General features: G+C 37.1%; 1 protein-coding gene across 2 annotated transcripts in view; it reads right to left on the reverse strand.

Moving 5' to 3' along the window:
- VPS50 (VPS50 subunit of EARP/GARPII complex) overlaps window positions 1–9379 on the reverse strand; it is a 130394-nt gene extending 121015 nt beyond the window's left edge. The window contains exons 1-2 of one of the 2 annotated variants that reach the window (XM_021674207.2): window positions 9263–9289; window positions 2003–2071 (exon numbers count right to left, since the gene is read on the reverse strand). In XM_021674207.2, the coding sequence (XP_021529882.2) occupies window positions 2003–2071; window positions 9263–9274 (81 nt within the window). In that variant the 5' untranslated portion in view covers window positions 9275–9289. Of the gene's footprint in view, window positions 1–2002; window positions 2072–9262 lie in introns of both variants that reach the window. The other variant, XM_021674208.2, reaches the window with a different exon arrangement.
- Between the last annotated feature and the right edge of the window lie 4520 nt (window positions 9380–13899).

Here is a 13899-nt window from a genome sequence, read left to right on the forward strand (position 1 = left end):
GCTTTTAATCTTAATTTTAAAAAGATCTTAAGTGAAGATCTTTTTCAATGACATCAAATTTCAGGTCATCCAGAACTACCTACAACATTAATTTCAAAGCAATTATATAAAAATAAGTCATTAAAATATATGTGTATGATCTAGGCATAAAGTCACATCTAAATTGTGAAAAATATTCAACATTAAAGTTATATCAAGCTATGCTGTGTAGGGAATTTCTGAATGAGTCTTTTTAACTCTCAATCTCAGTACTGACTTCAAATCTCATCGATATCAAACTCAGTTTACTGACTGGAGCTTTGCCAGTCTATGGACCCAGCAACTCTCATGTTCTCAGAACCACCCACAAAGAAGGCAGCAGCTCTGCTCACCCCATCTTTTGTTATGCTATAGGAGAACACAGAAAGAAGAAACAGGCAGATGAAGCTTATAGGGATTTCTTAGTGTAAGGTTAAATGTAAACTTACAGCATTAATACCTTTTTTACTATTAACTGTTTTATTATTTAACTAACTTGGCTTCTTAGCATGTGCTAAAGAGACCAGTGCTCTAGGCTTACTCTTCTCCTGAACCATTTATATTTGCTGACCTTGTGATCCCAGACTGGCCACTCTACCCAAGGCCAGTTATCCTAAAAGTACAGACAGCACTGGTCACTGATGGAGCTAGGGGTGGAGAGTCAATAAGAAGACTATGTAATGAGATCACCATAAATTCACTACCAACCGCTACTGGGAAAACATCAAGGCTCATGGTTGAAACCCAACAGAAAGTTCTTATTAAGAGAGTCAGTATTTTTTAAAGAAGCTCACTCATCAATTTGACATTGATTCTGCAATATGTAATACAATCTAATTCAAGGCATGTTCGTAATGTATAATAATCTTTTTCTTAAGTCAAAGAAGTAAAGAGAATTATTGTCAATTAGGATTTATGGTTATCTCTTATTTCCCAACCTTTTCATAGTCAATAATCTTTAATAACATCGTATAAAACTATATGATACACTTTTTATAAAGTTTTTATCTGAACCATTTCATGCAAAAGGGTTGGTTACAATTTTATTGCATTTGGAGAATATGTTTGGGTCTGACCCAAAATGAAAGCAATGCAGAAAATACAAAATTCACTTTAACAGGTCAGGCACCTGAAAGAGATGAGAAATCATCCTCCTAAGGAGCCGACACTGAGGTGTAAGGAGAGGCCTTAAACTGCTGATCAAGAGAAGCAAGCCCTGCGTATTCAAATGCCAGACGCAGAAAACAAACAAACAGCATTTTCACATACGACCCTCAAATTAAAAAATACAAAAACAGACATTCAGAAGTGCCAGCTTAATCTGTGATGGAGTGGCTATTCACATGGGCAGCTCCAAGCAGCAACACTCCAGAGAAGCAGCAGGAATTTAACAATACTTAATAATTCTGAGGAGAATCCAGCTAGCTTTCAAATAACCTATATAAAATTTGTAAACTGAGAAGTTCACATGAACGTCAGAAGATTAAAATCTAAAATATCTACAATTTAGGCGATAAGTTATACAATTCAGTATAAACACTATGGTTTAGCTACTTATTCAAAAACCTCTGCTCAACAACTATATAATCATGATTTTGGGCACAGAGTATTAAGAGTATAAAAAATCAGTAGTCAATTATTTCATTTTATTTCTACAAATTACAGCAGATCAATAAGTGTGTGTGTGTGTGTGTGTGTGTGTGTGTACACATATATATAACTGCTTTCAGGCTAATAATTTAATATAATAAATTCCCAATTTATCGTTTGCATTTTCTGCTTTATTATAATGAATCGTGCATACTACATCCCAATTGTAATGAAACAAGCCCTACACCCACTGTACAATAAAAATGGACCTAGCTTATCATAATAACCAACTGCCTGTGGGAAAGAAAAGCTTCTGTGAATCAATTACTATGCAGAGGCAATCATATTTTCTTAAGGAGGTTAAAAAGTCACATTCACACATGTAGATCAATACCTTTCCAGGGACCCGGAGACTCTCTATGGCACCAAGATCACTGAGGCTTTCTTGAGGGCTTTTCAGACCCTTAAAAAAATAATAAGATAAAGAGAATTTTAATTGTGCTGAAGAATTATAAGAGGATAGAATATACCTACTGAAAAAGAAATGACCACTTTAAAAATAGAAATTTTCCTGCCTCAAAATACGGAAGATACATTCTAAAACCAATTATCACTTAAAACAATAGCACTATTATTAAATCAGCGAAGGATGTACTTTTGGTATTTTATAATAAAAGAGTATTATACAGCACCTTTACAACTAATAGTAGAAGTCTAACCTATCTATGGTTTAAAAACAGCCAAAAGAAACTTACATAACAAAAAGGGTTCTATAAAAGCACTTGGATATACAATAATAATTACTAAATTCACGTGGAAAAAAGTCCAAGCAATAGTATTATGATTCATAGATACAATATACTAACCAACGAAGCTATTCAAATATTTTTGAATAATGCAAATTGCTTAGTTAACATATAAGTAATACCTTCATTTTACCTGAATCTTTCCCACCAACGTATCCAATTCATGCCACATAAATTAAGACTGAAGTCTCCTATCTCAGTCTCCTACCTCCTTCAGTTCGTTGGTGCCCTGCACGTCTATATGCATATCAACTGAGGGATTATGAAAGCTTTATTTGTACCAGGGGAAATTATTAAAATAGAAAGAAATCAGCAATTTAAATTTTCTTTAAAAGCCTCTCTTTAAAAATAGGCTATTCAAAGAAGACACTTAATGTCCCTGCAATATCAGTTTTCAGGCAAAATTAGCTGTTATTAATTTGAAGAGAGATTTATGGTACAGACTGTCCTTTAGTTGCCCTATACTGGGGTCCATAGTAACCAAAATACATGGTATGCTTATGTTGACTATCTGAGACTTAGAGCAGAACTTGCTGATCTTTAAACTATGGAGATGCGTATTCTCTCTTCCTGTTGTAAAATACCATAAGTCATATCTATAATTTTTTTATTACAAAGTGTTTTGCCTCAACCCCAAGTCTTCCATTACCCCAGAATATCTAACCTACCCACCCTCTCTCCCAGCTGCCTCTCTCATGCACACTTACTACTCTAAGAAATGAGAAAGCAATATACTACTTTCAGAATTATCTCCTCTACAAAGTCTTCCTAAATCCTTATGCTTCAAAGAACACAGTATCTCTCAGTATAACCCTTTGTTCATGTCCATCAACATCACCCAGGGAACTTGCTAAAAGTAAGATTCCTAGGCCCTAAAATAAACCTAATAAATAGGTTTTTCTGGATTTGGACCACGAATGTGCATTTTCCAAGACAATACCTCAGCCAAAGCAGTAAAGTTTTAAATTTTAAATATATCTTTCTCTTCCAAACTTTAAGTCTCAAGGAAAGGGAAAAATAAAGTCCTATTTGCCTCTATAGCCCAGTGGCTAACAAAGTTCCAGAAACAGAGTAAACAACAAAGAAACGAGTAAATTATTACATAGAAGTCACTGGTCAGGCTCCAATCTCCAGCAAATTAGCACATTGTTCTGACAGGAATATGCAATTGACTGCAAAAAAAAAAAATGTATAGGAATGCTTGCTGGAAAAAAAAAAGGATTAATGAGGTTTAATATGCCTTTCAATGAGTAAGGAAGAAAAACAGTATGTTACTAGTCTTGGGTGATTTGTTCTGCCTTGTCTTGAATTCTCACAATAGTCATGAGGGAACAGCATCAAAAGCGGTAAAGAAAGCAAGACTGAATTATCAAACTAAACTTCTATATACATTATATATACATACTCATGTGAAAGTAAAACTTCCCAATTTGATTCAAAATCATGACCACCCCTAAAATATATCTTTAAAGTATAATTGCCATGTCTTTTAAACATATTTAAACAAACATTTTTCAAAGTACACATGCTCTTTGACTTGCAATTGGGTTATGTTCCAATAAATTCATCATATGAGAACACATAGAAACATAGAGAAGAAAACAGACACTGAGACTGCCTGAGGGTGGAGGGTCGGAGGAGGGAGAGGATCAGGAAAATAACTAATGGATACTAGGCTCAATACTTGGGTGACAAAATAATCTGTACAATAAACCCCTGTGACACGACTTTACCTATATAACAAACCTGCATATGTACCCTTGAACTTAAAATTAAAAAAATTTTTAAACCCATTGTAAGTGGAAAATGCATTTAATAATCTCAATAAAACCATCATAAACTCAAAAATTCATTAAGTGAAACCATAATAAATCAGGGACCATCTGTATAGATTTGCTTAACTAATCTAACGGAAATCCCCAAAGGAATACATCATGTTTAATTTCTCTTTCCCCAGAACAACTCTGCAAAGAAACCAATGCCTAAAATGTAAATGTGATATGTACCAACATCTAGAAAAAGGTCTTACCTCCATAATAGTCACGACGCAACAATTCAATACCAACACACAGCAAACTTCTGCCAAATGTACAAAATAAAAGTAATACAAATTGAAAACCCCGTGTACGTGTTAGGAGGATGTAGAGTGAAGTGATTATCGGAATGCGTTCTGGAGCAGACCACTTGAGTTTGTATCCTGACTTTCTCACTGTGGTTTTGAACAAACTATCTATCCTTTCTGTGCATTATATTCTATGATGATCATTCACAGGCTATTATAAGAAGTAAAAGAGATAAGGTATGTGAGAAGCCAAAAATACTGTCTCATATATCTCAAGCATTCTGTGTTCATTAACTGTAATTCTTAATATTTTTATTATGACAGAAATGTTTTCCTTTTATCAAAACAGAAATGAAGAATTACATAAATGTCTCAAAACACAGCATATGACATTCAACTGTACTTTAGAATGATAGATCTTTAACACTTTATCAACTTTATAAATTTCTCCTAACAAAGTCATTCTTACTTTATCTTTATCTCTCTAAACCATGAAGTTACAGTTTAAGTGTAGTTCTCTGCCTTTATTAAGTTAAAACTTTGGGAGGCCAGGCGCGGTGGCTCACGCCTGTAATCCTAGCACTTTGGGAGGCCGAGGTGGGTGGATCACCTGAGGTCAGGAGTTCAAGACCAGCCTGGCCATCATGGTGAAACCCCATCTTTATAAAAAAAAAAAAGTTAAAATTTTGATGCTAATCATTAACCACTATTTGATTTTCTTTCACATTTGATTTTTGTTTTGATAATTCCCCAGTTTAGACATATAGAAAATTCAGCATAAATTAACACTTGCTGTTGTATTTTATTTGCCCAAATCAGATTAACACTTCAGACTACTTCGGTTATGTCTACATTAATCCTCATTTTCCATTTATGAAACCAGCAACTGTGTCTTATCCACCCAAAGAAGCATCTGTGATGATTTGTGTTTCCTTCTCTTTTTGGCAAAACTCAAGAGTGTTTACACCCAGTCCCTAATTTCTCTCCTCCTATTCTCTCCTAAACCCGCTCTATTCAGGCTTTCCACCCCACAACTTCATGAAAATTGCTGTATTCGGGGCACCAAGGACCTCCATGCTGCTCAATCCAAAAGCACATTTCTCATTCTCACTCTCACCTTACTTGGCCAATCTGCAGCATTTAACACAGCTAATCACTCCTTACTCCTTTAAATTCTTTACTTGGCTTCAAGGCACTCTTCTTAGTTGTTCTCTTTATCCCATATTCATGCAACAAATATTTATTGAGCATCTGCTATATTCCAGGTGCCATTTGGGAAGCTAAAGACTTCTTACCTCACATGCTGCTTGTTCTCATTCTGCTTTCCTGGATCCACCGCTTCCCCCTGACTTTTTAACACTGAATTCTCAAAAGCTCCAACCTCAGATTCTTCGTATTTCTACACTCATTCCACTGGTGATCTTAACCAGTTTATATACAATCTACATGTTTGTAACTCCCAGAGTTTTAGCTATACCCTGGATTCACCCCATAAATTCAGATTCATCTGGCCAACTGCCTACTTTATTTCTCCACTAGAATATTTAAGAGGCTTTCAAATTAACAAGTCTAAAAACCACGTACCTTCCCCCAATCTGTTCTTCCCTCAGTTTTATCCATCTGAGGAAATGGCAATTCCGTTCTTCCAATTCCTGGGGCCAAACTATTTTGAGTCATCCTCGTTGCTTCTTTTTCCCTCACATCCCAAACCCAATCTGTCAGGAAATTCTGTCACCTCTACATTTACAGCACATTCATAATCTGATCTCTTTCAACACTTCTGCCACTAGGGCAGAAGGCCTACACCCACCCTCTCACCTGGATTACCACACTAGCCTCATCATTGGTCTCCCCATTTTTGCTCTTTTCCCTTCTTCAATCTATTCTTAAAACGTGGGTCAGAATGATCTGTCTGAAGTGTTATGTTAGATTATATTATTCCTTTATTTGCCATTTCACTCAGAATAAACACCAAGGCCTTGCTATTACCTATAAGGCACTACATGATCTAGCTTCCTGCCCTCAGAAATCTAACCTTATCCTGACCTCATCTCCCACTACTCTTCTTCTCACTCACTTCACCCACACTGGCCACTTGTTTGAGAAACTGCTCAAACAATTGAGCAATTTCTCAAACAAGCTCCTGCCTCAGGACTTCTGCATTTGCCTTTCCTTCCACTGGAAATGTTCCTTCCCAAATATCCACATCAGAGAGTTCAACTCCTCACCCGCTTAAGGTATTTTTTTATTACCTTCTCTGAGAGGCCTTCCATGACCATCCTATCTAAAACTGTAAGTGACCTCAAATCACCAACAATTCCCAGGACTTCCTAACCTCTTTTCCTCTAAAGTGTTTATCATCATGTCTGCCTTAACACTTGTCTATTTTTTTTAATTAGAATAGTGCCTGGCACATAGTGCTCAATAAACATTTGTTGAATGGACTGAAAGAACAGAGGCCAGCATAATGGATGAACAGATATCATCTAAATAAAGAGAGCTAACAAAGCCTTCCTTCCCTCCCATTATTTTGCAAACAAAGATCCCAGGACAGCTGAAATGCCCCAAAACTTAAATTTCACAGACCTTAATTTCCTATCTCTCTATATTAACTCAATATATATTATTAGCATATTCTATAGATTCAAAAAAAGAAATAATTTCTTATATACTTATTTTAATCCTATTAAGTTTAACTCAATAATAAACTATACTAATTCAAACCCTCAATGTAAACAGGCAGCATGCTATTTTCATACCTCATAGATTCAAGAACTGTACATCAGTATCAAATATGTGAAAGGCAAGTCATAAACATATATAATTAGGATAACTTTAAATATGTGTGCAAAACTCCTAATTTTACCTCACTCTGTACCAGTATAGTTTCGCTTTGTGTATATGTTCTTTGATGTATTTTTTCCACTCCAATTAAACACAGGTTTGGCCTGCTGAAATTCAATAAGCAACGAACTAAGGCTTCAGTGTTACCATTTTCAGCACAATTGCATCACATTCAGGAGACATACACTTCCCATCATTGCTAGTGGAAATTTTTTTCTCTCCTCCTCATTTTTACAAAATGAGGTCAAAAAACTAAACCAACCCCAGCTACTGTACAATTATGACAATGTTAACTACACTGAACTTGAGAAAGCATCAAACTTAGCTGACGCACAAAAGTCCAAATTCAGCATTCCAAAGGTAGTTTAGAAGTATTAGCAGCATCGTGTACAAAAGTGTATATTGATTTAAAAATCCAACAAACAGGTACCGAAGTCAGCATGAACTTATCTATTGCTTGAATTACTGCAACAGCCTGCTTCCAGTTTTCCTACTTTCCCACCATCAACGCAGCCAATGTAGTGGTCTCTATATTCAAGCACTTCCTTGATAATGCCCAGGAACTGCGTTAACGCCTTTACCTCTTTAACTTCATTATATCATATAAACACCACTATCAGGCTAACTCCATAAGGTACACATTATTCCTATTTTAAAGATGTCAAAACGGATGCTTAAAACTGTTAAGTAACTTGCCGAAACACAAGATACAGCAGGACCCAAACTCATTGTCAAGTAAGAAGTAGCAGGATGCATAACACCAGTACCCAACACATGTGAGGAATTGCCAAATGATACTAGCCACTTACTTAAACATTTTTATTATTCACAGAACATTTTGATTATCTTTTCATAACATTAACAAAATCATCTGACATAAGTAAAATAATCATGCAAGGATCATTTGTGTATTTTGCAAGAGAAATATACAATTTGTAACTTGTTCATATATCTCTCAAATTCTGAATTCTCAAATAAGAATGTGGAATTTGAGTTTTTTGTAATAAACAAGAAAAATACTTAAACCTTGCACTAAACGATTATCTTCCATATTCTCCAAGCTTCTAAAAGCCATGCAGATTTAAAACTATAATCTTAATCATCTTTCATATTAAAATAATAAAACAATGGCCAATTGTAGTTGAAGTATTAAAGTTGAAATAAATAAAGGGAGCTAAAACAAAGTCATAATCGATATGTACATAAAAGAAAATTTCTGCACTTCTTAAGGAAGCCGAGGCATTATTACGAAGTCCCTAACATTTATGAGACAGGTTACAAAATAGCCAAAGCTCTTATTCATGACTTTTCACTCTGGCAAAAAAAAAAAAAAAAAAAAAAAAATCAGCATTTTGACAAAAATAAAATTTTTAAGTAGAATTTCACAGAGTTTTCACATATATTAGCTTACTGATGAATCCTCATAACAGAACTGTGAAATAGAATGAACAAAAATAATTATTTTCATATCCAGAAACGTAACCTACAAAGTTTGGGGACTTGCCCAAAATCCAAAAGCTACCAATTCTGTCTTCAAATCATCCGTTTTCACTCTTTCCAGATCACCTCTACTGCACAGACCACAGCACCCTATCCAGGCTATCAGCTCGCATGACAGCCTGGGTGCGGAAGACCTTGCAAGGAAGCTGGGGCTGTTCTGGAAAGATGGCAAAAAGAGGAGGAGGGGAGACAAAGATATCCTGATTCCTTCGATGACCTCTTCTAAAGGAATGTTTCTGGGAGGCGGGTACCCGCTGGAGCAGGGCTCCAATCCAGGTGGCCCAGGTGAGTTTTGCAGGGTGTGCCCCGGCTTCCCAGTCCCCCTGACACCTGCCACCACCCATAACTTAGGTCTCCACCCGCCACTGGTCGGGGACGGAATATCTCGGCTCCTCTCACAGTCGAAATGAAAGAAGTCTTTGCTTCAGCCTCTGCGACTTACCTGTCGGGTCATGAGCGATTTGATTTTTTGCATGTCGAAATCCTTAGGAGGGTACCCTGCCTCAAAGAGCTAACAAATCACACCGAGCCACTCCACAGCTGGCCCTGACACAGGGAAGCCATAGTGGGTGGTCACGTGGAGGCCCCGACCCGGGTCATCCTTTCTTTCCCTGAGCATGCTGGGAACTGTAGTCTTCTGGCCCCCGGCGGCAAGCAACAATGAACTAAAGAGGCCAGGCCAGGGACTACAACTCCCAGCAAGCAAAAGAGCAGGTGCTTCAGTTGAGCCGGTAAATCTTATTGCTCAGAGTGACCACAGCGATCGCCGGACTAACGAAGGTGTCTGCACTAGGTAGTTTCTCTTCGGGGAGATGGAAACCTAAGTCATAGGTGACTAGGCGTTGAGCGAAAGACCAAACCCAGAAGAGACAATGTATAAGCCAGACTGGCGCGATGTCCCTTAGGAATGTGATGGAGGAAACCCCACCTGGTCTAGAGGGGCGGGGTGGGAGAACGAGAAACTGACACGAAAGAGAAAAAACTCAAGAAAGGGCTGTCACTGAGAGGTGACCCGAGAACTCTGGACTACCCCGGGCTCGCTGGGTTTGGCCTGAGGAAAGGTGTGCTCTAAGTTGCCCAATAGGCGGCCCGCCAGGATTAGGACTGTTCTACCTCAGTCTTGGCATCCTATTGTGGGGAGGGGGACGGAGTTTCGCTCTTGTTGCCCAGGCTGGAGTGCAATGACGCCATCTCGGCTCGCCGCAACCTCCGCCTCCCGGGTTGAAGCGATTATTCTGCCTCTGCCTCCCGAGTAGCTAGGATTACAGGCATGCTCCACCACGCCCGGTTAATGTATTTTTAGTAGACACAGGGTTTCTCCGTGTTGGTCAGGCTGGTCTCGAACTCCCAACCTCAGGTGATCAGCCTGCCTCGGCTTGCCAAAGGGCTGGGATTACAAGGGTGAGCCACCTCTCCCGGCTCCGACCGCCTATTATTTTACCTCCGCACTCTTTAAGACAAATTAAGACGGGAAAAAGGACAATACATTATTGTTGTACACGTGTCACTTTAAAGTCCTCTTTTCAACTTTAGGCAGTTTAGTGAAATTGGGGAATGGAATAGGAGTGTCTTTGGGGGCACAATTTTAAAAGGACTTTACAATTATGAGAATATTAGAAGAAGAAAAAAAAAGTGGTCCTAAAGCTAACAATAATAGCTAACACTTATCGAAAGCTGAGTACCTGTCTGCAACTGCTAATAGCTTTAGATGTATGATTTCATTTATCCACACAAGAATCCTGTGAGTTCCCATTTTAAAGATGACGAAGCAGGTATGGCGAAATTAAGGAACTTGCCTAAGATTACTGCAGATGTGCAAGCAGAAACTGAAGGATTGGTTATCAGATGTGTTACGGGTTTCATGTATTGTGTTGAAGAATGAGCTATAAAGCATGGTACCATTTTTTAAAGTTTATTGTCTTATATCGTTAACTTTTAAAAATATGGCACAGACCCATAACTTCAAAAATATTTCTTAAAATTAAAAAATGTTCAAGTTTGTCAACCTAATAGGAAGTGTTAGGTAAACAGTAGTATGGGTGGTAGTCAGATATGGCAAAACTCATAAAGGTGATTTGCAAATGATTGACGTTTGGGGGACACTAACAGAGGTTATTTCTGATTCTGAAATTCTATTTTCTCACCCCTCAGAGCCTCGTTTTATTTTTATAAATGAGGTAATATTTTATATAGGGTTTTGTAAGGATAAATGAGGTGATGTAGGTGAATGAAATGTATAAATGGTAAAGCACCGTACAATTATGAGGTATTAGTTTTTATTCTGCCCAGTTCTCTACTCCAACAGAACCACCTTGTGCATACTTGTATCACTGCGTTCAAAAATTTCTTTGAAATTATATGTTTACCTATATGCTTCTCTGACTCTGTTATTTCTAACCCCTTAAAGAAATTCTGGTTACATTTAGGGCAAGTGTAGTTTAGTTTATTGTTTACTTGTTCTAATCTTAATTTTCCAACTGTTCTTTGTATGTGAAAACCTTCAATATTTAGAATTCCCTGGAAGCATCAAAAGAAAAACTGCCAGCTATGCATATAAAATAAAACTCAAATCAGCAAACATTTCTTGATTGTTGAGCTCAAAGCAACACTATAGTAAGCACTTTAGATTAATAATGTATGGTTGTGGTCACAAGCAGTTTACAATTTAGTTTAAACGCGTACATTAGGGGTGATCCAAGTTCACTGGTTCTCAAACCTGACTTCGGATTCACCTGAGGCATGTGCTGTTATTATTGTTGTTTTCTTTGGGGATGTTTGTTTGTTTTTTTGTTAAAGATCTTCAGTGATTCTGATAAGCCGTCCAGCTCTAGCATGTCAAATCCATTCTGTAAAGATGGGAAAAATTATCTATATAAAAGTTCGAGGCCACATATTTCATGAGAGCTTGATCTAGAACTAGAACCCAGATTCAGCCCCAGAATTTTCTCCCTCACACACTTAAATATACAAAGTTAAAGATGATCCCCCAAAAAAGTTTTTTTAATCGAATGTGTTTATTTCTGTTGTCCAAATTCAGAAAAATGAGTGTTATCTATTTGACACTGAAAAAGCAAGAAAGTAAACTTTGTTTTACTTCAATACTCTTACATTTTAGTTTATTTTCTATAAACTGGAGAAAAAGACTAACTATAATATTGAAAGCATGTAAAGTAAATCAGCACTGGTATCTAAATAAACTATATTTTCTAATTCAGCATAACTTAACACTATATGAAATAATTGAGCCTTATGTGATTCATTTTTACCTGTCTACACTCAAAAAACAAAAAACTTAGCACCCTAAAAAACACTTTCTAAAAGTGGGGCATGCTATTTCCTTTCCAATTTTCAAAAAGGTATTTATATATAAGATTTATTCAGGACTTTCATATTTGCCCAAGAGCTGTTGTTAGTGATAGGTCAAAGCAATGGAAAGTTTAGATGGTCTGCCAGCAAATCTTGAGGAAGGTTTGCTGGATACTAACTCCTTGGAAAGAAGTGCTAACCCCGTTTTTGCAGATTGGAACATCAGAGCTGAAAGTTAAATAAATTGATATGATTCAGGGCAATAGGATTAGCAGTAAAGTAGGATAAGGGAATATTTCTAATGGCCCAAACAGGAGGAATTTCTGGAAGCTTAAATAAAGGCTGAGATCCTGATTTGATTAGAAAGATAAAATGTCTTACCACTCCATGAATACCAAAGCAGTGGAGAGATGCAGCCCCTCCAGGATTACAGGGCTACACTTCTTGAACAGGCCATAACAGAAAACAAAACCCTTGCTGAAGGTATAGTGGTGACCTAGAGAGGTGCCCAGGAAGAAAGACATTACTGCATAGTCATTTAGCAGCCATATTAAGATAGATCAAGGCTCCTGGGAGGCAGCTTTGTGGACTTTATAGAAGTGAACACTAGCACATGCATAGGCCTATGTGATAGGTTCCTCTGGCAGCTTACTCTTCCTGTAAACTGGAGAGAATCTACTAATTACAATAAGAAACACTTTCTTTCCCCAGTTCTTCCTATTCCTCACTGCTCTACATCTACATTGACCTTGGCATTTCACCACCTGTCCTTCTTAATTGTTTCTGCCACTGCAAAACATGCATATGCTACTTGTGATTTAAAATGTGGGTGTTTGAAATTCATGCAGCAGACATTAACTGTATGAAGCAATACCAGTCTACAATTTAAATAGACTATAAACTATATAGTGTGATTTGAGAGGTAATAAAAAGCGCTGCCCCAACACACACACACACACACACACACACACAACGTACACACACACAACATACACCTGCACAGGAGTGTGTGTCCATATGCCATTGCAAATGCATGTGTACACACATACACACACACTCTATCCCAGTGGCTCCTTGCATTGCTTGCAGTTTAATCACCATGGATATAGACTGTGTTAGGTTAATTAGCTTTCTCATTTTAAATGCAAACATGACTAAAATTGGTAAATAGTAACACTACAGGCCCTTTTTTTCTGGCTGGAATGGTAGAGCAGAACCTCCCAGTGGGTGACAGGTGTGATGTGATATGGATGGTAGGAAAATTTTTATACTGATAAAACACTTCAAACTATTTTTAAGAATCATGTAAAAATAACAAGAGTTGAAGTTAAGCTTGAGCACTCTTTCTTACTTCCTGCATAAACGTGGTGTAATCAGAAGTTACTCCAGCAGGCAAGAGTTTATATCTATAGTTTACCACTAGAGGGCGCTTTGTCATGATTATCCCAGTAGCCCTTTCCCTAGATGTGCCGTTTATATTTTAATGTGTGCCATTAAATAAAAAGATTACAAGTAAGATTCATTTTGCATTTATTTTTTAATGTAGCATCTACTATCACCTTATGTCATAGAAGAGGGAATATTTTCAAATACAACAAAGAAATAAAGTCTCAGAATAAAATACTTTAAATTGAGTATATATATATATATATATATATATATATATACATATTTTGTTTTTTTTCTTTTTTTTTTTTTCTTGAGACGGAGTTTCGCTCTTGTTACCCAGGCTGGAGTGCAATGGCGCGATCTCGGCACACTGCAACCTCCGCC

Source organism: Aotus nancymaae, unplaced genomic scaffold (assembly GCF_030222135.1).
Source record: "Aotus nancymaae isolate 86718 unplaced genomic scaffold, 86718_ANA_hifiasm-v0.15.2.pri h1tg000025l, whole genome shotgun sequence".
Lineage (NCBI taxonomy): Eukaryota > Metazoa > Chordata > Mammalia > Primates > Aotidae > Aotus > Aotus nancymaae.